Source organism: Schistocerca gregaria, chromosome 6 (assembly GCF_023897955.1).
Source record: "Schistocerca gregaria isolate iqSchGreg1 chromosome 6, iqSchGreg1.2, whole genome shotgun sequence".
NCBI classification, from domain to species: domain Eukaryota; kingdom Metazoa; phylum Arthropoda; class Insecta; order Orthoptera; family Acrididae; genus Schistocerca; species Schistocerca gregaria.
In genome coordinates, this window is record NC_064925.1 from 370456763 (window position 1) to 370480456 (window position 23694).

The following is a 23694-nucleotide window of genomic DNA, read 5'->3' on the forward strand; positions in this document are numbered from 1 at the left end:
TGACGCGCTGTATAATTAACTGCGATGTTGGACGCCATCGGACGATGAAAATGGGATTTTGAAGTAACTTGATAGCTGTTGGAAGTTTGAAACTCTCAGGAGAACGTACATCGAAGAATTCCGTCATTTGCGTAAAGTACGGCATAGTCCCACGGTTGCGCTACTTGTCTCTCACGCAACCGTGTGAAAAAAACGGACTACCACTTTCTGTGTAGTCTTTGCATGCTTCCTCTGTCCCAAGTACTGCGTTGTTCAGGGATCGCTTCGAATGCGCCGTTTCCAAATTTTGTTATCTCATTTACAAACTGGCAAACTACAAACATAGTAAGGGAAATACAGTATAGGAAATAATTTTTGTACACTATTTGCGTTATACAGTGATGGAATACATTGTAAGTGTAAAATAAAACAACAAGCACGGCGCTGTACTTTTTATTTATGTGAAAAAAAACACCCTTAACCATTTTGGTATCAAACAAATTTGCGTTTTCTGGCGTCTTTTAGAACAACTAGCATAGGAATGTCGAACATTACTTTTATTAGGCCTTTCGTTCAAAAATATATCTACATGATACCCGTGTTTGATAGTGTATGAAGTAGGCAATAACGGCATTCACGTTAGTTTTCTGGTGGCCGCATTTGTTTGAGCTGTATTGTCACACGTTCACAAATATTGCGCGTTAACGGAGAGTTCTGTATGCTCTACCTTGTGCAGAAATTTGCTGAACAAGAAGACAATATGCGGACAGGGCATACTGTCTTAAGGGAATGTGGTCTCCTCCTTGTAAACAATTTTTTTAATTTACATAATTTAAGTCCATTGTATTATAATAATATGATTATTACGTTGCGTCAGTAAGGGTGCTACCTTGTCCACCCTCCAGAGTAACTCAGCACAGTACTTTTGCACTTGAAATTTTTCATGCATTTGGAAAGATGCTATTACAGGGTGATCGTCTTCGCTTACTTTCAGTGCTCATAGATAGACGAGAAGAAGCAATCAGTAACTGTGATATAAACATATGTGCAGTTTTCGCCGTTAACAATGATTTCACAGTTACCTACCAAAGACAGCAGCGTTGAAAACCTTTTCCCAGATGTTCAACGATACGAGGAGGACGTGTCGTTTGAGATTCTTATCTGGACTTCATTTAATGTGGTTAGGGGATAATTCTGGCGTAACCCACAATGAAATGCTGGCAGAATTAACACGAGGGAGAATTCCATGAAGTCGAAGTAAACAGGTTTAGTGTACGAAGGAAGAGAATATACCAACCACCGACGATCCAGGCAGTGGACCAGACTGACAGGAAGACAGCCCTTCCTCTGTATCTGGACGAACCCAGTCTTTCCCAGCAGCGTAGAATTAAAGATCCATTTTCAATTATACTGTAAATTTGTCTTATTCGACACAGCGACTAGTCTCACGTTTACTTTAGTTGCGGAGATTTCCAATTTCTGAACAAAAAAGAGGAAACTGAACTTTCTGTGAACATGGAAAATATACACTACTGGCCATTAAAATTGCTACATCTCTAAGGTGACGTGCTACAGACGCGACATTTAACGGACAGGAAGAAGATGCTGTGATATGCAAATTATTAGCTTTTCAGAGCATTCACACGGCGCCGGTGGCGACGCCTACAACGTGCTGACATGAGGGAAGTTTCCAACCGATTTCTCATACACAAACAGCAGTTGACCGGTGTTGCCTGGTGAAACGTTATTCTGATGCCTCGTGTAAGGAGGAGAAATGCGTACCATCACGTTTCCGACTTTGATAAAGGTCAGATTGTAGCCTATCGCGATTGCGGTTTATCGTATCGCGACATTGCTGGTCGCGTTGGTCGAGATCCAATGACTGTTAGCAGAATATGGAATCGGTGGGTTCAGGAGGGTAATACGGAACGCCGTGCTGGATCCCAACGGCCTCGTATGACTAGTAGTCGAGATGACAGGCACGTCTAGATCCCCGAGTCAACAGATAGGGACGTTTGCAAGACAACAACCATCTGCACGAACAGTTCGACGACGTTTGCAGCAGCATGGACTATCAGCTCGGAGACCATGGCTGCGGTTACCCTTGATGCTGCATCAGAGACAGGACCGCCTACGATGGTGTACTCAAGGACGAACCTGGGTGCACGAATGGCAAAACTTCATTTTTTCGGATGAATCCAGGTTCTGTTTACAGCATCATGACGGTCGCATCCGTGTTTGGTGACATCGCGGTGAAGGCACATTGGAAGCGTATATTCGTCATCGCCATACTGGCGTATCACCCGGCGTGATGGTATGGGGTGTGATTGATTACACGTCTCGGTCACCTCTTGTTCGCACTGACGGCACTTTGAACCGTGGACGTACATTTCTGATGTGTTACGACCCGTGGCTCTACCCTTCATTCGATCCCTGCGAAACCCTACATTTCAGCAGGATAATGCACGACCGCATGTTGCAGGTCCTGTACGGGCCCATATGGATACAGAAAATGTTCGACTGCTGCCCTGGCCAGCAAATTTTCCAGATCTGTCATCAATTGAAAACGTCTGCTCAATGGTGGCCGAGCAACTGGCTCGTCACAATATGCCAGTCACTACTCTTGATGAACTTTGGTATCGTGTTGAAGCTGCATGGGCAGCTGTACCTGTACACGCCAGCCAAGCTTTGTTTGACTCAACGCCCAGGCGTATCAAGGCCGTTATTACGGCGAGAGGTGGTTTTTCTGGGTACTGATTTCTCAGGATCTATGCACGCAAATTGCGTGGAAAGGTAAATACATGCCAGTTCTAGTATAATATATTTGTCCAATGAATACCCGTGTATCGTCTGCATTTCTTCTTGGTGTAGCAATTTTAATGGTCAGTGGTGTATATAGGGAGGCAGGGGTGAAGGGGAATTGCGCCAGAGACAGATATTTAACCTCTTTCTGTCAGTTCGTTGAATTTACTCTAAACTGCAGAAATTTTGTTAACAATTTGTGATTTACATTGGTGCCTCCGCCCTTGTCACAAGAACCTTTTCATAATACAGACGTAGTTTCCCCTCCGCGACCGCTTTCTCCCTAATTTTCAAAAGATTCCTCTTAAAAGAAAATAAGCCTCTCCCTTTACTTTGAGGAAATAATTATCTGCTTTTAATCGTTTCTACTTTTTGCGTCGGGGGTGGTCGGGTAAAACCAAGATCTCCGTTTCCACGACTTGGCGTGAAATCTCGTTTTTCATTCAGAGAAGCAGATTTCTTTTCTGCGGCCGTTCTTCTTCTTCTTCTTCTTCTTCTTCTTCTTTTTTACTATCACGCGGAAATTTATCATAAACATAGACACACCATGAAAACGGTCATAGTGTTAATCAGTCGGATGCTGTATCACACACAGGAAGTGAAGACGAGACAAACACACAATCATATCAAAAGTAAGCGATTGTTCTACACACTAAATCGAGCCAATCCCCCCCCCCCCCCAAAAAAAACAACTCTGAGTTGCTGTTTGTAATACTATTTCGTGCATTTGTACTTGATATATACATATATCATCATTAATCGTCGTGTTGATTGCTGAGCGTTGTGACCCCATGAACCAAGCGTCTCCATCCCGGACGAGTTCCAACTTCTCTTAGTGCCTGTTGAAGAGGTAGACGGGAGATCTTCTTGATTTGATCTAGCCATCTGCTCGCTGCTCTTCCTCTTGGTCTCGTGCCCTCTATCTTTCCTTGCAAGGTTATTTTCTCGAGATTTTCTCCATCTATTCTCACAATATGGCCAATGAACTGGAGAATTTTTTCGGTGACTCGAAAAGAAAGGCGTCTGGAGGAACCGGAATGTTCAATAATGGACACATTTGTTTTTCTTTCGGGCCATTTTACGCTAGCATCAAAGCTCAAATGCATGAATGCATTGTTTGTCTCTGGCTTTGAGTGTTCATGTTTTGCAACCATAAAAGAAGAGGGAAAACACGTGTGTTTCAACTAGACGGAACTGCCAGATCTTGGTGAGCTTCATCATAACCACTCGCTTTAGAGTATATATATTTTTATTTTACTTCAATTTAAATTGATCCTTATGTAAAATTTTGAACAAAGAAAACTTTGTACGATATGACATGCAAAATGACCCGCTGTATAATAACAGACAGCAGGTCTTTACTTGAGAAACAAATAAACGAATAAAATAACCAGTTTTCTCATATTGACGGCCTGGTGTGAGACAGGAAACAATATGCTTTGCAGCGATTTATAATTTACCATTTTCTAAATTGACGCCTTCTTTGTCAAGAAGAATTCACAAAGATCGCTCTTCCGTTTTCTTATTCTTTTTCGTGTTTTTTCCGCTGTAGACCACGATGTGATCATATGTTTCGAGCTTCGACCATCGCTCGATTTCCATCTAAGATACCTATAAACAAATGAACTACCAACTTATATGAGACAAAAAGAAACCGCGGATAATGGTTTAAAACGTCTCATCAGTGTAATGTTCATGAGGCAAGTCCTGTCCTGCATACATTTACTGCGCTGTGATTTTCTAAAACTTTTTTACGAACAAAACCTCGTACGAAAAAGGCCACGCTTAGAATCGCGGTTTGGGATGGTCTTAGTGCTCGGTTGCTGTTTAAGATAGGAACGTGGGGTAAAAAATTTTTGGTTTAGCCTGAACCAGCGGCCAGTGTACAGACATTCGAAAAATTGTATTACTGTAGCTACGTTACAATATATTAAGCAGTGTTTGAACGACGAACAGGAGCTGGCGCCCGGGCAAATTGTGCGATTCGATTAATTCCGTTTGCAAAAGATTTTAAGTGGGCTGAAATTAATGCTAGTTAATGGCGCCATTTGTATTTGCACCATTCCGATTTTACGTGCAAGAATACGCGGAAAGCACGTCTTGTGGGAGATTTTTGAAGCACGCCTCTTTTGCGTTGCAGACTTGTGTGAACAGGTTCAAATTTTGTAAGAAAGTTGAAACCTTTGTAATAAATGGTCGTCCTGTTGTTTTGTGAAAGCTCGATCCGTTGCCACGAAATAAGCAAAATGGTTCGGAAGACAGTAAAAAAAACCTATACCGTATCAATTGTCAGTCAACAAACATCCACATTGGTTGCCAATCTACGGTGGTCTTTTGTATTTGTTTTTTATTCGTCTCATAACATACATTTACAGATCATCCGATCATGCTGTACAGGAGACACGTCAGTTTTAGCCTTTTGATATACATAAGTCCCGCCGGCCGCGGTGGTCTCGCGGTTCTAGGCGCGCAGTCCGGAACCGTGCGACTGCTACGGTCGCAGGTTCGAATCCTGCCTCGGGCATGGATGTGTGTGATGTCCTTAGGTTAGTTAGGTTTACCTAGTTCTAAGTTCTAGGGGACTAATGACCACAGCAGTTGAGTCCCATAGTGCTCAGAGCCACATAATTCCCTAACACTAGTTTTTACCAGTACTAGTTGATATTGGACATAGTAATATTATTAAATGGTTTTTCTTACGATGTAAAAGTACGTTATTTTTGTATATGTAGCCGGCCGCGGTGGTCTCGCGGTTCTAGGCGCTCAGTCCGGAACCGCGCGACTGCTACGGTCGCAGGTTCGAATCCTGCCTCGGACATGGATGTGTGTAATGTCCTGAGGTTAGTTAGGTTGAAGTAGTTCTAAATTCTATGAGACTGATGACCTCAGAAGTTAAGTCCCATTGTGCTCAGAGCCATTTTGTAATATATGTATACATTATTATACGCAGTTCATAAATTCCTCAGATGAATAGTAGCATTTTTCCACCAGGAGATCATGTCGTTTTCTCTTCAGTGAAACTGTCTCCATGCTCAGTACATCTCCACGCTTGAGTTTATTGTAAATTTTCATTCCCATGTCGTGAGGTATTTGTTGGTAGAGTTTTCAGCGATGTGATGGAAGCATGAAATTGTACATACTGAACGTTTGAAATGGTTTTCTTCTACTAGCTCAGGTTTACTATGTAAAAAGATGATGACTTCAAGTATGTATAATGATCAGATAGGTAATATTTTTATGTTCTTGAGTAATGGGTGACAGTATGTTCTTGAAGGGGCAGCACACATTTTTCTAACAATTCTCGCTTTTCTTTTTTAAGTAGCAGGATTCGTGACATGTAGCTTGAATTTCCCCAGATAATTAATCCGTATCTAATTATGGATTCACAATAACTGTAATACACCACTTTTCTGCAGCTTATGTCTGTTATACCAGATAGGATATCCACTGCAAAGGCAAGGCTGTTTAATTTTGTAGTTAAATAATCTATATGTGCTTGCCAGGTTAGATTTTTGTCCTAGTTTAGTGCCAAGAATGTAATGGATTGAGCTTCGTCCATAACTTGATTTTTATGTAGAATACTGATGTCACTGATTTTTGATTGATTGGTTCTAAATTGTGTAACAAGGTCTTTAAAATGTTAAGTTTAAGGCCATTTTGTTGAAACCATATATCTACGTTGTTCAGTGTGTTTATTACACCATCTGGAATTTATCCCACCTGTTTTGTTTTTCAAGGGGTAGTGAGGTACTTTCAGTAAACCGGGTTGGCTGGGCATTGATATTAAGAGGTAAAACATGTATGTAAAAGAGAAACAATATTGGCCCAAAAATTGAGCCTTGCGGGACTCTTTGTGATATTGTACCCCACTGAGATGCGTAATTTATGGTGTTAGATGTTATGATTACCCTTTGCTTCCTGTTTGTCAGATAATACCTGACCCACTGCAGAGTATTTTGTCTTATGCCATATCTATATAGTTTATGAAGCAGCATGGAGTGATACACAGAATCGAATGCCTTTATAAGGTCGCAGAAGATATCTGCTACTTTGTTGCTTTTGTCTAGTGATGAGCAGATTTTTTCAATGAATTAATTAATAGTACTGATGGTGCTTTTCCCTTTTTGGAACCCATTTTGGTTTTTAAGAATAACACTATGTTTCAGAATACAATTTGCTATCTGGACTGCAACTATTTTTTTCAAATTCTGTGGATAGGATTGGGAGGATAAAGGTGGGGCGGTAATTTCCCATATCCTCTCTTGATCCTTTTTTGTGTAGTGGTTTTACCTCTGCATACTTCAGCACATCGGGGAAGTTGGCTTGCTCAAATGACTGATTGATTATTAAGGACAGAAGATGCGCTATTTTGTCATATACAAATTTAATTACTTTGGTGATCCCATGCTGCAGCGTTTTTGTTTTTTTAAGGATAAAATAGTATTTTTTGCATTTTTGGCTGAGACTTTATTAAATGTCACAAGGGGGTCACTATTATGGTCCAGGCCAAAGAAATTCACATTGTTTTGTTAAGTAGTCTGATTTACTGATGTTAAAATTATGCTTAGCTAGAATGGAAGTTTTCAACCAGAACGAAAAGATGACGACTAGATTTTCGACTTACCGGGCAGCTAGAAAAACATTTAAATCAAAACCTCTTGATATATTCACGCTTTTTTACCACTTCCCCTACTTCCCCAGCGCAGTGAGCTCTCATAGCTGCAAGGTGCTGGCACATCTACATGTTACAATTTATATCCAAAACTTCTTAATCGTGTGCCCAAAAACTTAGAACATTCGCTAGCCACAGATAGCAATATGTAATATCATATGGCTGAAGAGCATACGTGTAATAGCTAAAAAAAATTGTGTGTGTATGTGTGTGTGTGGGGGGGGGGGGGCATAAGAGTCTCAACTTTATCTTGCTTCAGCTTTTATCCTTATGAGATGAGCAGTTATCATTCTGGTAACCTTAAGCAGTAAACATAATCATATTGTGGAGGCCAATTATGTGGCTGGTAGCTGTTTAATGCTTAATCTAGGACAGGAAACGCTGCTGTCTTGCGTGTTTTCCTTTTCTCTAAGCTTGTAGGAAGCTCATCCCTAATTTGACGTTATACACCAGTGAGCACAAGATGGAGAGCGTTGCCGAAATGTATTGCGACCAACAAAAGGATCATAACAATAACTGTTGCAGTTTAGTAATTACAGTTAGCATGGAAGGCACTGAAGATAAATCCATGATTGTTTGATGTTGTGGACTTTAGTCCGAAGGAGGGAATTTATGCAGCTCTCTGTGCTTATGTATTCTGTGAAAGTCTCTTCATATCTTCGTTACTACTCAGGCCGCATGTATTTCAACCTTCTTAGTGTACGTAAGACTTGTGCTTCCCTCTACAGTTTTTACCGGCCACACTTTTTTTCATTAGCAAACTTACGATTTCTGAATGCCTCAGTGTGTGTTCTATGGACCGATCGCTTCCTTTAACCTAGCTGTGCCCTGATTTTCTTTCCTCCCCAATTCGATTCTGTACCTTCTCAATTACTTACCTGGTCTCTTCCCATGTAATCTTCAGTATTCCCCTGTACCACCATACTGCAAAAACTTACATTGTCTTCTTGTCAGGTCTGTTTATCGTCTATATTTATATTTCATCGACACTCCAGAGAAATCTGTATGAGCGTAAAAATTATAACGCAGGCTACGTGGGTTTGTATCAAGAGATCTTATCATCGCGCTGGGAAGGAACAGAATCACTCTGGCTTACGCAGTGTTATCTAATCGGAGCTCCAGGGTCCTGATACAGGTAAAATCGCCTTGTACAAATTTTATCAGTCGTGTTATAGCATCATCGTTGCTTTTCATAGTTACTCGGCGCATGCGCAGAAACTCTCTTCACGAGCAGAATTAGCCGCTTCATGTTTCCAGAGAATTGTGCGCTTGCTAACGGCTCTTCTCTTTCGCGCTCTCTCTCCCTCTCTACCTCTCCCCTCTCCATCTCCCTCAAGGCAGCACATGTATAATGTAGCCGCCAGGCAAGTGAAACTCGACGCGTTCCCTGCAACAGCGAGACATGGTCTGTTCACGGCGACCGCCACACCACTCCTGCGATATATCTTTCCATTATACGTATCGAGGCGCTCCAACTACCGCAAAGAGCCAAGTAGTCGTATCGATTAAGGCACTGGCTTCCTATTCCTGTGCAGCGGGGCTCGGCTTCCCATGTAGCCATAGCCGTCCTAGTGTACGTTGTCCTGAATCGGTTCGGCCGAGTTGTGTGTAGTCTAGAACATCACACCGCTAGTACAGAATGGACAGAAAGTTTCTCCGTCAAGATCTCCTTTTAAAATTTTTTTGTTGCACAGAACCCTTCATTCTTAAGGAACATTGGTTTCTACATTTGAATGAAAGATTCGGACAGTCATCTGTTACCTTTTTCCATTATTTTGTATGTCGTCCTTGATTATGACGACGTTCTGCAACTTGTCTGCTAAAACTCTCTGCAAACGCAGCTGCCTCTGTGACTGAGTTCTGTTCCACCTAAGCACCTGCAATAAGCTGGTCTCAGTTGCGAGGACCGCATAATGTAGTTCCGCCCATAGGTGCTCTGTGGAATTTAGGTCTGGACTGCTTCCAGGCATATGTTCCATCAGGCATTATTCTTTCACCAAATGCCTGACGATCAACAATTTTTTTTCTGGCAGCATGCCCTTTGTGGGCTGGATATAAGCATGTTTTCCCCTGGACTGTCTACTAATAACGACTTTTACAGTTGGTACACCGATGATGTAGCGTCTTTGCTGTTAGTCATTTGAGCATTCAGACCTTTGGTGACAACTACAGTACCGACGCCAGTTTTCCTCCTTCACCATGTGCGTGACTTCGTTTTTGTTGGTCGTCCAACTCTGGATGTTCTCACTATCAATACTCTCACGCCTATTAACTCAAAGTCTAACGATTTTTTTAATAATGTTTAAACAGTTTTCCTGTTAGACCTTTCACTGGCATGGAAAGCTTGTATTGGTAAGTGCACAATGTCTTTGGTCCAATTTTTTAATGATTGCATTAAAACAAGATGAAAAACACAAATTACTGTAGAGCAGTATACAGAGTTAAAAAATTAAGTAAGCAATGTGTAAATCCATTAAACTGAAGGTAATTTAACTTTCACATCACTGTTTTTTTTTTTATCTTCCCAATTGAAACATAGGAATTGATTATATTTCTGTTCTTTCATTAGGTGAAAGCATAAGAATACCTAATACATTATTGAATGACATATTTTCATTAACTTACCAAGTACAGCTGTGTTAATTTTATGCAAATGATATACTTTGAAGTGCACCACCATAGCAACACTTGCTAGTAACAAACAAACAAGTGTGGGAATATGTTCACGGTGATTCAACAACTGATAAGAGACCAGCGTGAAGTTCATACAGCCAGCGCCATCTGTTGGTGCAGAGTGGTACTGTCTCCAAAAATCATAGAATCTCGGTGGCTCTGTTAAAAAAAAAAAAAAAAAAAACCGTGGGACACTTTCTGCCCACCTTGCTGACGGCAATGCAAGGCTTGCCACATGAAAGAATGAGATTTTTGTACCGAATGCCGGAGATTCGCGGACAACAGCCGCAATTCTCGAACAGGCGATGCTGCCACGGGTGACTGCTTGAACGGAGGTGTTCCAGAATCCGTTCAAAAAACACCCGTGGCCCGTCTCTAAAACCTGCCCAAACCGACCTCAGCGGCAGTCCTGTCAATAAGATTGTCGCACAGAAAGGAGTTCATTTCCAGTTACAAGCAAGTACCGTGAGCATAGATGTTTACGACTATAGGCCATCTGCAGTGTCTAACAAACAACAAGGGTTGTTGCTGTTCCTGAGAATGTCTACGAAATTCCAAAGAACAGTACTTCCTTACCGGGTACTTGCGACCGCCAGCTGTTGTAGTCCAAGTCCCTCGGTTTACTGTTTAGGCTCTAGTTAACTGAGTTGCGACCATCACGCCGTTAAATGCCAAATGACGCCTCGCTCGGTGTAAGGAGCGTAAACATTGGCCCCTCAGGAAATTTAATTTCTAACAAGTGATCTGTTGATTTTAGCGACCTACCAAAAAGAGGTGATGTAAGTAGCCCGCAAAGTAATGCAGAGTGGTGTGCTTGCTAGCCAGCACATAACGATAATTTCCGAATAAACATAGTACATCGGAGTGGTCCAGTCACAACCGAACACTGTGGCTACGACCAGCCCCTAGAAGCGGCGTCTGTAGTGCGACGCGCACTGGCCAGTACGTACACAGCGCTACTGGCAGAATCCCTCACGCATGCCATGAGTGAGAACGCGATTTGACCGAGTTACGAAACGGTCGGTGATACTGACACGGGGATTGGAGGAGGATGGATGATTGGATAGGTTACAGCTCCTTGAGTTTTTTGAGTACCTAAGTAACGAAAGCGCGTCGAAAGTGTACTGGTGGCAGATACAAACTGAATAACGATTTAGAAGCTGCGGAGCTACCCGTAGTATTGGTTGTCGAAGGTGAATGTCGGCTACGACGGCGAGTGAAGGCTAGCCGAGGCGCCACATTGGAACCAGGAGTAATAAGTCTCAGACGCTACCGCGGTGTTTGTAACAGAGAGCCGCATCAAGTTCTACGGGGCTGCAAATGTACACTGATAAGCCGAAACATTATGATCACTGCCCACCGCGAGGATGGATACCACCTGGTGGCGTTGCGGGCACGTGATGCTCTATGAAAAGAATATAAGCGCAGCAGAGCCGGATAGGGTTCACAATAGCGGGGGAAATCCACTGAGGTAAGCGAATTTGTCCAAGGACAGATTACTATTCGGCAAAGACTGTGAGCTAGTACCTTAAAAACGGCGAAGCTGGTCCAATGTGCATGTGCTACAGTCGTGAACATCTACGGAAAGACGTAGGACAGTGAAACTACCATTACGCACTAAATGGTTGGAAGTCCACAACTCTTCACAGAACGTGGGGTTCGGAGGCTTGTCAGCTCTGTAAAGTGGGATAGACGGTGACCTATAGCATGTCTGCCCAGAGAGTACAATGTTTGTCCATGCACAAGTGTTTCGGAGCACACCGTTCACCGTACTCTGTTCAACATAGAGCACCGCAGGAGACGTGTTCATTTGCTGACCCTAGAACATCATCAGTTACGATTGGATGGGGCACGGGACCTTTGGGATTCGATTGAAGATCAATGGAAACGTATCAGCTCTTCGGACGAATCACATTTTTGCTACACTAGGTCGATGGTCGTTTCCACAAACGCCGTCATCGAGGTGAACGGCGACTCGAAACTTCCAGCACGCCACGGACCCAGGCTGTTGGAGGCAGTATTACGCCACGGGAGACATTCACCTGCGCTTGCATGGGACCTGTGGTGGTAATCGAATACACGCTGACAGTTGCGAACCACCTGCAATTTTTCATGCTTGCCGGCCGCTGTGGTCTCGCGGTTCTAGGCGCGCAGTCCGGAACCGTGGCACTGCTACGGTCGCAGGTTCGAATCCTGCCTCGGGCATGGATGTGTGTGTGATGTCCTTAGGTTAGTTAGGTTTAAGTAGTTCTAAGTTCTAGGGGACTAATGACCACAGCAGTTGAATCCCATAGTGCTCAGAGCCAGTTGAACCAGTTTTTCATGCTTGATGCCTCCTCGACGGCGATGTCATCTTTCAGCAGTAGAGTTGTCCTTGTCTCGGAGCCGGAATCGTGCTACAGTGGGTTGAGGAGTATTACAGTGAACTCACGTTGACGCCTCGACGATCGATTTCGCACTATGTACGCGAAACAGCGACCCGTTATTTACGCGAATTGCGTGACTGTATGAATACATCTAATGCCACGTACCTCGACAAACCTATCAAGAAACTGTCGGATCCGTGATAAGCAGAGTCAGTGATGTATTTCGATTCAAAGATGGACGAACACGCTACTAAAGAAGTGGTCATAATGTTTTTGCTCATCGGTGTGCGCAGAAGGGACACGACTGCGTGGCCAACTTCGCTAAGACCAGCCAGTAACTGAACATTAACCTGTTGTAGGGGGAGAATGCCTGTGCCGTTAGCTTAGTGGCGATATTCCTCTGACAAAACGGCAGCAGCTTGAAAGTACTCGACCCGGCACATCGTGCAGTTCACTTGTGATCCGTGCTGTGTTACCTGACTAACAACTAAAGTGCATTGATGGCAACTGCCACTGAGTCATCGGCTTGCAGCTTGAGTTTCGCGGAGTGTTTCCACCGGCGATTTACTGTGCAACTACCTGGGTTTCAATTTTTTTAGCTTGTGTTTGTCCCTTTAATATTGTATTCTGTGTCCTCATGGTGCAGTAACAAACTTTGAAAGTTTGTGCTTTGTGTTACATTGTTGTTTGGCCGGAGTGTGTGAACAGTAGACCAAGTAAAGCAGTTAGCAATGGTATCCTTCGTCGTTTTCTTCCTAGTATCTTAGAACTCTACCACGTTTGCCTTTTCCATTTTCTGGTAAATCCTGAAGGTGTTTAAATTGTAGTTCGGGATTTCTGCTTGTTTTTGATGTCTGTATTCGACATATCAATCTTTGCTTGTCTAACTTTTTTAGGTTCTGTTGAAAACATTTTGCCCTGTTTTTTCATGTTGAGGGGAGGGGAGAGACTGACTTTACTATCGCATACTGTCAAGAGCACGGGCTATTTCGATAGTCTTTTTTTTTTTTGGAATTTCAGAGTGTAGGTGCCAACATCTATTGACGGCCATTTTGTTACCAATATTCCTTTTGTAATAGCATGTAGCAAGAAGTTTTATTCATTTATTTAAACTGATCACATTTCCTCCTTCAGGCTTTTCTCACTTCCGCCCAGAATATTTTAAGGGGTCATTTAGGAATTTTCATTGTAGTTTCGTACCTTGTCACTTCGTCTCAAGACATTCCCAATTCGTTTTGTAGCAAATAATCTTAAATAAAGATACTGCGAAGTGAGATTCTTATCATTATTTTTATTAGTATTGTTATCACTGTAAAATTTTGTGTACTCTTTTTTTCAATTAACGTCATGTAATATTCAGTAGCCACGTGTGATGTTGCTGAATAAACAAAGTGTTTTGTGACACCTGCCGCAATAGTAGGTAGCGAAGGATAACACCGTGGTAAGAAATACAGCAACCGGACGCTCTTTATGTATCTTTATTTATCTCAGGACGTATGGGCGTTCTTCTATCTCCAGTTGGCTTAATACTTTTGTATCTTCATCAGTGCGCCGGCCGGAGTGGCGGAGCGGTTCTAGGCGCTACAGTCAGGAACCGCGCGACCGCTATGGTCGCAGGTTCGAATCCTGCCTCGGGCAGGGAGGTGTGTGACGTCCTTAGGTCAGTTAGGTTTAAGTAGTTTTAAGTTCTAGAAAACTGATGACCTCAGAAGTCCCATAGTGCTCAGAGCCATTTGAACCATCTTCATCAGTGCAACATTGTTATCGACTGCATTTTAAACGTCGCACCTGGTCTGTGTAAAATAATAGTACAGAGGCACGGAGCTTACTTACCATTATCAAGGTTAAATTAATGTTAAAACAGATCCACTTCATTGTACAACAATTTTTTTGGGGGTGGGTGGTGGGGCAAGTTTGTATAAAAATGTAGGTTCGGTACAGTAAACGTAAAGATGGACACGTGTGTAAAAACGGACAAATAAAAATAAAACTCGGTACAGGATGTTAAAGACATTTGAATTTTTTTTTAACTAGGCGTTCTTGTTGTGTGTGTTTTTGTGAAATGCTCCTGAAAAGCTCGGAGCACGCAGGCGGGAGCACCCTCTCCCCCCCCCCCCCCCCATCCCCAAGCCAGCCTGCGCCACGTGTGTTGCAAAGCACTCTCGTCCCCTTCCTTTTCCTCTCCTCCCCTTCGCCCCTCCCCTCCACAGCACTCGGCTCCCGCTCCCCCCACCCGGCCAGTATCCTCTCTCTCTCTCTCTCTCTCTCTCTCTCTCTCTCTCTCTCTCTCTGCCCCCACTCCAGCCACCCAACATTCCATTTACTCACCGCTCCGCTCCTTTCCTTCTGCCTCTTCCTCCGACGTTCCTTTTACTCAGCGCCTTCCGTTTTCTCTTGTTTTATTATTTCCATAGAAGCATGATGCACGCTTTAGGAAATGAACATCGCAGGTCTGTACGTTTTATTTACTTTTCGTGGCACGCACTTGAGAACACAAAGAGGTTTCTTCACGAAACGATGCTGTACGCATTCCAGATTTCTGCATCTCTAGAGCGACACATTCCAAAGATCGCTCGAACGAAAGGAGGTTTGTTAACGATGTATCCCTGATCCATGAAAGTTGTATCGTTTAGCTATGTATGATTCACTTTTGCTCCGTTGCACTGTCAGTCTAGTGTTCCGCTCCAGCATCCTTGTCCAGTAACTTTGTGATAGAAATGTATGTTGAGTGTACAAAAACACTAAGTAGAACTGCATAGTACAATACTTGCCGCTCTGAACAAACATAAATACTATGTAGATAGTAGTTCTGTAGATAAGAAATTCGTTCTAAGCTGTAATGTGTCGAAATCTAAGACCGAAAATAAGTTTCCTGCTTCTAATTCTTCTTGTCTGTTGTGTAAAGTAATTGCTTAAAAACAGTACGCTATATGCAAAGGTCTTGATTGCCTGTGATGTGCTGCCTAACATTAATGACTTCCTGTCTATTACTCTCCGCCAAACTGAAAGTTATAGAGCTCCGTATCCCACCAACACTTTTTTTGTTTTCTTCTGTCATTTAGAACAAAATATGCTGTATCATCGGCACATTACTTACCGCCATCAGACGGGCAAAATATATTTTCCTTCTAAAGTAATCTCGCTCTCGCCGATAACTGAACAAATAGAATGCTCAGACGGACACCAGAGCACAGACTTTTTTTTCCCGAGCGACCGATGAGAGACAAATATTTACGCATTGTAAGCGACTTATTTTTGTTCTTATTTTCTGCCGTTAGGGCATGCAGTGGAGCTGGGTCCACTTTTCATACCGGATTTAGAGTAATTTTTTACTTATAGTTGTAGTAACGTGTCTTTCCTTTCATCTCACAGCCTCACTTTGCCGTAGTAGTAGTAATGTGTCTTTCCTTTCATCTCACAACCTCACTTTGCCCTAAGATGGGAGGAAAGTTGTATTCTACATGTGTTGAGTCTTTGACCTCTGTGTCAGACGAATATTCGGGGATAGCGGAGTCCGCCCAAAAATTGCGGCACTCTTGCATGCTGCCGCACTACACGTAGCACTGAACAAGAGTGTCAGCTCTTCTTCGTGACACACGAAGCCGAAAGTAGAACTTCTTGCAACCCAGTGTCCACGTTCGTGCGGTTAGCCACTACTGATAAAACTCTTGAACACAGTGTGCAGAATCTGTAATCCACGATTACATTGGAACGTATCCGTGCCCGTTCTACAAAACAGGTGCAGGAACTGTGACGGAAAGGTCGTGACAGACAAGTTTCAGTGTATTTTTCCGCTCGCAGAGCCCACTCCTCTCCAACAAAGGCGCTTTGCGGAAGCCATTAAGGGAGCCCGCCAGGAAATGAATGTGCCAGAGACAGCGGCTGTGGAATAAATTGGCAGCTAATGCTGTTAGCGCTGTGGGCCGCGAGGTATGCGGCAGTTTAAGTAATCAATAAATTAAGAAGGCCGCTGAAAAATGATTGCTCGCCTTTGGTGGCTTCCCCACTGCGTAATTGCGGGTGAAATGCAATTGTCATAATAATTGCGGGACGTAGAGTTGGCCGCAATGGCTTCGTGGTCTGGTGGCCCCTTATTCAATTCTCAGAATGCGAATTCAACGGTTGCGAGGTTAGGTACCCGATCGGATCTGGTGTTTTGCTTCTGGCAGTACTTCTTGTACGTGGAGAAACGAAGTTGCGCCGCGGTTGGTATCGCATGGTCAGTTCTAGATCTTCCTGTGACTGGCTTGCAAGTCAGGAAGGCAAGGGCATACCACTTCCAATAGAAGCGACTACAGAGAAGTGCAGTGGTATTCAAACGAGCCATCGGGTTCAAGGCAACTTTACATATAACTAACCGAGGAAAGCGAATGAAAACAAACTCTGTCAACGAGAATGCTACCAAACCACTTCGGTCTTTTTAACAACCTTTTAATTGTATAAAGACAGTTTATAAACCGTCGCGAACGCCAGGTGATAATGTAATGTCTTAGTGTCAGCGGCGCTTCCTTCTATTGCGATGGCTTACTGCTGTTTTCGACGTTGACACTATTGTGTTCTAGTATTGTGTCGGTAATATTTCCTACGTTTTTATACTGGGCGCGCTGGTATGTTCTGTTTCCTGTGACATGCTGACGTGTTTTCCCGTCATTGCTTGATGGAGCAATGACGTATATGTGAATGAAAAACATAAATTGTCAATTTGCTTCAATATTAATTTATATCGTGAGCCGGATTTCTGGTTAAAAGGCTATCATCAGACAATTATTATCTGTTGATGCCCTTTTTAAGCCGAAAAACTGTTCGCGAAAAAACTGAGTACTGTAAACGTAGTTTTGCCTTTTTCCTGTGAGCTGATGATACCAGTCATTATGTATGGTTTTAATTTCACTTTGTGATTACAAGTATCCATGAGCCCTGAGACTTAACATTTTGGCATTTAGTAAGAGGGACATTGTGAATTCACAATTTGTTATTTGCGACGTGCATGACTGTATTGTAGTTTTACGCTTGAAAAGGCCGTGTGAGCTGAAAATAATTGTTACCACTTCTTCAAAAACTCGTTACCAGTTAAAACGTTCCTTTACCGTTTGTTCGGTTTGAGGAAACCGAACGAAGAATGTGTGTGGCGGCAGCGCCTCTGGTAGGAGGGGATACCAAACTTTACGCTAATAAATTCGAAAAAGGCACTACGCATCGAATTTTTTTCTTAACATTTATTTCTCAGCACATTCTAGCCTGCAACGCCGTCACAAGCTTTCCATACTGTTTCTGGCAACCATGAGTAGGACGTGAGTAACGTGGGCCGTAATAAAAGTGTAGGTGCAGCGTTGTTTGAAAAAAAAGTGTCTCAAACAAATTTATGGCCTTAGCGAAACGTTCTTTGGCCCTGGTGTTCAGTTCTTGATGAAATGTGACTTCTGTCTTCTGATCAGGCCTGCGTTATCTTTATCTTTAGACATTCGACTTTAGCTGGACGATAAGTGGGGGTTTGGCGATGACGGTGATAAACACCAACTGACCTGTTACTGTGGAACGCGTTTCACATAAATTCATATTTTTTTTTTGTTTTCTTCTATTTTGTAGGTGGGGAAGGGGTTATGTTATTGTTGCTTTTGGCGTATCTCGTCACTTTGATTCGGAGGGAGAACACCATTAAACTTTCACTACACAACCACTTTACATGGAGCGATGATTGAAGTACAGCAACGCCAGCGAGGCGACACTTCGGTTAAGACGCTGTTTGGAGCGTTGTAGAGGTTTTTTTTGTCCCTTCTGCCCCCTAAAGAAATTGGAGAGCAGGGTCTCATAAAATTGTCTAGAGGAAATTTCCTCCGAGAGTACCATATCACCGGAGAGAAACACAAGGAAAGGGGCGAGGTTTCATTACGTTGGGCAACGCAAGATGATGCAGTAGTTCGAACAATGAGTTCGGGTTGTGATGATTTGTTGCTCAGCCGGCCGGAGTGGCCGAGCGGTTCTAGGCGCTACAGTCTGGAACCGCGCGACCGCTACGGCGCAGGTTCGAATCCTGCCTCGAGCATGGATGTGTGCGATGTCCTTAGGTTAGTTAGGTTTAAGTAGTTCTAAGTTCTAGGGAACTGATGACCTCAGATGTCTAGTCCCATAGTGCTCAGAGCCATTTGAGCCATGCCGTCTGTAAAAGTCTTAGTCGTGAGTTACAGCCTGTAAAAGTCTTAGTGGCCACGCCTTGGGGGACGGGGGAAGCAATTGTAACAATCAGAATGAGATTTTCACTCTGCAGCGGAGTGTGCGCTGATATGAAACTTCCTGGCAGATTAAAACTGTGTGCCTGACCGAGACTCGAACTCGGGACCTTTGCCTTTCGCCGGCAAGTGCTCTACCAACTGAGCTACCGAAGCACGACTCACGCCCGGTACTCACAGCTTTACTTCTGCCATTCTGGAAACATCCCCAAGGCTGTGGCTAAGCCATGTCTCCGCAATATCCTTTCTTTCAGGAGTGCTATTTCTGCAAGGTTCGCAGAAGAGCTTCTGTAAAGTTTGGAAGGTAGGAGACGGATACTGGCAGAAGTAAAGCTGTGAGTAGCGGACGTGAGTCGTGCTTCGGTAGCTCAGTTGGTAGAGCACTTGCCCGCGAAAGGCAAAGGTCCTGAGTTTGAGTCTCGGTCGGGCACACAGTTTTAATCTGCCAGGAAGTTTCAATTGTAACAATGCTCAGTGCTTACAGACTACTAAGTTTCGTTACGGTCATCTACTTTGAAGAAATGTCACACAGAAGTAACAAGATTTCGTAGAAGTGCGGTATGAAGACGCCCGTGTTTAAATATCATACTATTTGTAGTGGTGGACATGACATTACATGAACACTTGCATTTACTGTTGGATCGCAAACAATGACAGTATTGAGAAGTGCCACGATGTTTAACAACAGCTGCCAAGCGGAACTAGGGCAGGTAAAGCCACTAAGACTTGTAAAGTGTGTACAATTCTGTTTGCTAGCCCAATTAAGAAAAGTCGCAAGCAAAATAAGAATAAGGACATTGCCAAGTCACTTGATGTTACTTTTATTGTAACAGTTTCTAGAGACGAAAAAAGCCAAGATACTTTTCATACGTTTCCTCCTAAATATATAAATTATAATTACAGTGCGTAGAAGACTAACGAGACAATTGAATCTCTGATTCAGATTAAGTAACTGTGCAAATTGTTTGTTAAAGAAGGTTGCATTCTACAGTCATTTATACAAGTAACAGATAATACTTTTTGCACTTAAATATCGACGTTTCACGTATAAGGAACAAATAGCCTATAAACAATTCCACAAGGAAAAATGCCAAGGAAACAATAGAATCTGACAATGAGTGTTCCGCTACTCGTATGGTCACTGTTAGCAGCAGCAACATATTAATACATTTTAAGAACAGTAGACATTCCGCGAGGGAGTTTCCAGTGTTCCCAGCTGCAGCTGGTCAAGGCACCTGATCGCCAGAACAGTTCCTCGTACAGGGAAACCCAGGGCGCATCTCGTAAAACGGTTTTGACATGAAGTTTCATTCTTCACTTCTGGGTACCACTCATTGTCACTTAGTGCAAATCTCACGTTGGAAGTTGAGTGTTTACTAACGATAAATATATGAATTATTCAAGTAATTGTAATGTAACTAACTTTTCAAGGTAAAAATAACATTGTGCGTATAACGGCAGTTTGCTAAATCAGTAGGAATGATGGCGTCTTTTGATTTACGTATCCAGGAACATATCCCCAAAACTGAATCGAAATCTGATGCAGGTCGTGAGGTTCCTCCTGAGCAGGTTCCTCCATTAGGAGGAAACGTATGAAAAGTATCTTGGGTTTTTTCTTCTCTAGAAACTGTTACAATAAAAGTAACATCAAGTGACTTGGCAATGTCCTTATTCTTATTTTGCTTGCGACTTTTCTTAATTGGGCTAGCAAACAGAACTGTACACACTTTGCAAGTCTTAGTGGCTTTACCTGCCCTAGTTCCGCTTGGCAGCTGTTGTTAGACATTTACTGATTTGGTGAGCACAACGATAAAAAGTTGTACTTCGAAAGCAGCTAGAGAATCAACATATTATTCGTAATATTATACTTTTACACCAGATGCAAGTCATAAGGAAAAAATAAAAACAACGCTTTGACAAGTTTCCTAAAAAAATAATTAAAAAAAGTGAAAGAGAATTTCAGCTGGTGGGGCTTACTAAATTTTGTTTTGAATTGGTTTCCACATTGAAGACAGAGATTTACTAACACAGGAGTTTCTTGAATTTACGTCAGAGAGTCCTTCGACGATCAAACTCATATACAAAATACTTTTCGAAAAGTATTTTACACAAAATACAAAGTACCTTCACTGGAAAGGTATCTGGAATACAAAATACAGAAACGTGTGTTTTGAAGTTTCATTTTGAGTACTTTTAGTTTAACCACGTCACATCGCGGTTTGCTTACAGGCTGCGACACCTTCCGTGCCAGTTGGCTGCGGCAGGCCGGAATGAGAGCCCGTTTAGTCGACGTGCCCTGGCGCTGGCCCTGGCCCTGGCTTTGTCTTTGTTTTCAGTGATCAGACACCGCCCACCTGTCGACTCAAGCGCCACATCTGAGGCAGGAGTACAGGAGGAACATCATTTCGTAAAACGACAGCCAGATTGAGTCTGCTGTATCGAGCGTGAGGTGAGCGGTGACCGACTGATGGACGGTCTGAGCACGGCCGGGGACGGCGTCTCGCGACACTGGGCGGGGAGCCGTGATGGGGGAGCCGTATCCACGGCGGGGACAAGCCGCAAACTAACCCGCGGGAGTTGGGACCCGAGGTCGCCCGGCCCCCGTCGAGCAATCTCGGTTGAGGTCTTATGCGGATTGTTTAAATCATTTGGCCGATTTCCTTCGCCAACCTTCCTCTGTTGATCCATCGTGGATTCGGGATAGCGGCCGGTCAGATATTCACCAAAGAAGAATCACCAAACAGCCGTATATTCTGAGAAGTTGTTATTTTACTTAGACGACCAGTTTCATCATTTCATTAATGCCAACTTCACGCCCCTTTATTTTAAAAACAATTATACATGTAGTGTACATCAAGGTACACCACAGCTGAAATTACAGAAAGTGAAGAGTAATAAAAGAAGTCCTTAAAAGCAACAAGATGCAACATTGAGCGTTAAGTGGGGTACCTGTGCAGATAAAGGATAACAAACCGATATCTGGTTAGGATTGAAATTGTTTCGACATGACAGAGTTATAATAGAATAGGCCAAACATTAAAAAAATCAAAAAAATCAGACAGTATAGAAAAAACAGAAGAGCAAACAAATAACAATTGTCTAGCATTTTTTTCCTTTTATTTGTAAGTTTTAACTTTTTTATTTTTTATGTAAAACATTTCTTATTCCTACTGGTAAGAAACATCGTAGTTTTCAGTAAAACCTATCCTCGTTCAAATTAAAACGTCGCGATGTATCCTAACCAATGGATTACACAACAGTGTGCGTATATGTCGCCCGCGTATTATCACCAAGACTGATACATCAGAATTTGTAGTCACAATGTCAGTTAAGAATTACTAATATTTTTATATAAAAATAAAAAAATGAACAATAAAAGAGGGAAGGAAAAAAATAGTAGACAGGTTTATTCGTTTGTGCTTTTGATCTTATAAAGTGCCAATTTTTTGATTTTTTTGTAATGTCAAAATAGTTTCGATGCTAACCAATATGTGTACATATTCTATGTTGTTGTGCTTTGTGTGTAGAAATGGTTCAAACGGCTCTGAGCACTGTGGGATTTAACTACTGAGGTCATCAGTCCCCTAGAACTTAGAACTACTGAAACATAACTAACCTAAGGACATCACACACATCCTTCTACTCCATAGAGGAATTTTTATATATAAATTAAGAAAAAAGAAAAAACAAACAAAAAAATTATAAAATTATTTAAAAAAAAAACAAAAAATAAAAAAATTGCTATATTAACTATGTTAATTATGTCATGTATTGGAAAATTTGACTCGTTCCACATCATTACGAAATATCGTATTCATGATCAATTGAACTAGTATTAATCTAATCTAATCTAATCTAATCTAATCTACCATGCCCGAGGCAGGATTCGAACCTGCGACCGTAGTGGTCGCGCGCCTCCAGACTGTAGTGCCTAGAACCGCTCGACCACTCCGGCCGGCTTTGTGTGTAGAGGTGTTTTCCTTAACGCTGCATATTGCATTTTGTAGGTTTTAAGGACTTTTATTATTACGCTTCATTTTCTGTAATTTCACCTGTGGCATGCGTTGAGTATACACTACGTGTATACTCATTGTTTTCAATATGCGGGGGCCTGAAGATGGCATTAATTTGAGATGCTGAAACTGGTCGTCGGAAAAAAAAGCACCTTCTGAAAAAATACGGCTGTTCGGTGGTTTTTCTTCGCTAAATTGCCCAAGTGATGTTGTGTGGTCCTTGTAAGACGAGCGCGACGCTGAAGCCTTAGCTGACGGGGTGTGGCGTGTTTTCAGGACGAGGTGCTGGCCATCTCGGAGAAGGTGGTGCTGCGGGCCGCGGACCTGCTGGAGCGCATCATCACGGAGGAGGCGCGCTGGGAGCGCGGCCTGAGCGCCGTCTACCAGCCAGGCTGCCCGCCGCCCGCGCCGCCCCTCCTCGTCTCGCGCACCGTGCTCGACTTCCAGGACGTCAACCGCGAGAAGCAGGCGCTCGGTGAGTCTGCGCCGTCTGCTGGCGGACCGCGTGCTCCAGTTGCAGTCAGTCGCTTTCTCAGGACTGTTCGATCGCAGGTGTCGGGACACCGCTATTCAATATTTCCATTGACCACTACATGTCACGAGGAGCGGATCTGGCAATGCAGAAGATGTAAGGAGTTCTGCCTTTAGAGTATACAACGAGTAACGGCGTAATGGGTTGGTCAGGGAGCTCAGTGACTTCGAACATGGACATTTCATTGGTGGGTCACCTCCATAACTTTCTACAGCTGTCGGTGATCTGACTGTGAAGTGGGAAAGTGAAGAAAAATAAAGACCAGGCAGACCTCATTTAGTGAGGGATAGGGACCGTTCAGCATTCTGAATGGGCGGGGGGGGGGGGGGGGGGGGGCAAATCACTCATGAGTTCCAAAGTGCTAACCAGCAATCCAGCTACCACACTGACTATGTGTACGGAGTTAAAATGAATGGGCTGCAATGGTCCA

General features: G+C 43.1%; 1 protein-coding gene across 1 annotated transcript in view; it reads left to right on the top strand.

The window, feature by feature from the left end:
* LOC126277994 (AT-rich interactive domain-containing protein 5B-like) overlaps positions 1–23694 on the top strand; it is a 771607-nt gene that overhangs the window by 700536 nt on the left and 47377 nt on the right. The window contains exon 3 of the mRNA XM_049977668.1: positions 23009–23207. Coding sequence (XP_049833625.1) covers positions 23009–23207 — 199 coding nt within the window. The remainder of the gene's footprint in view (positions 1–23008; positions 23208–23694) is intronic.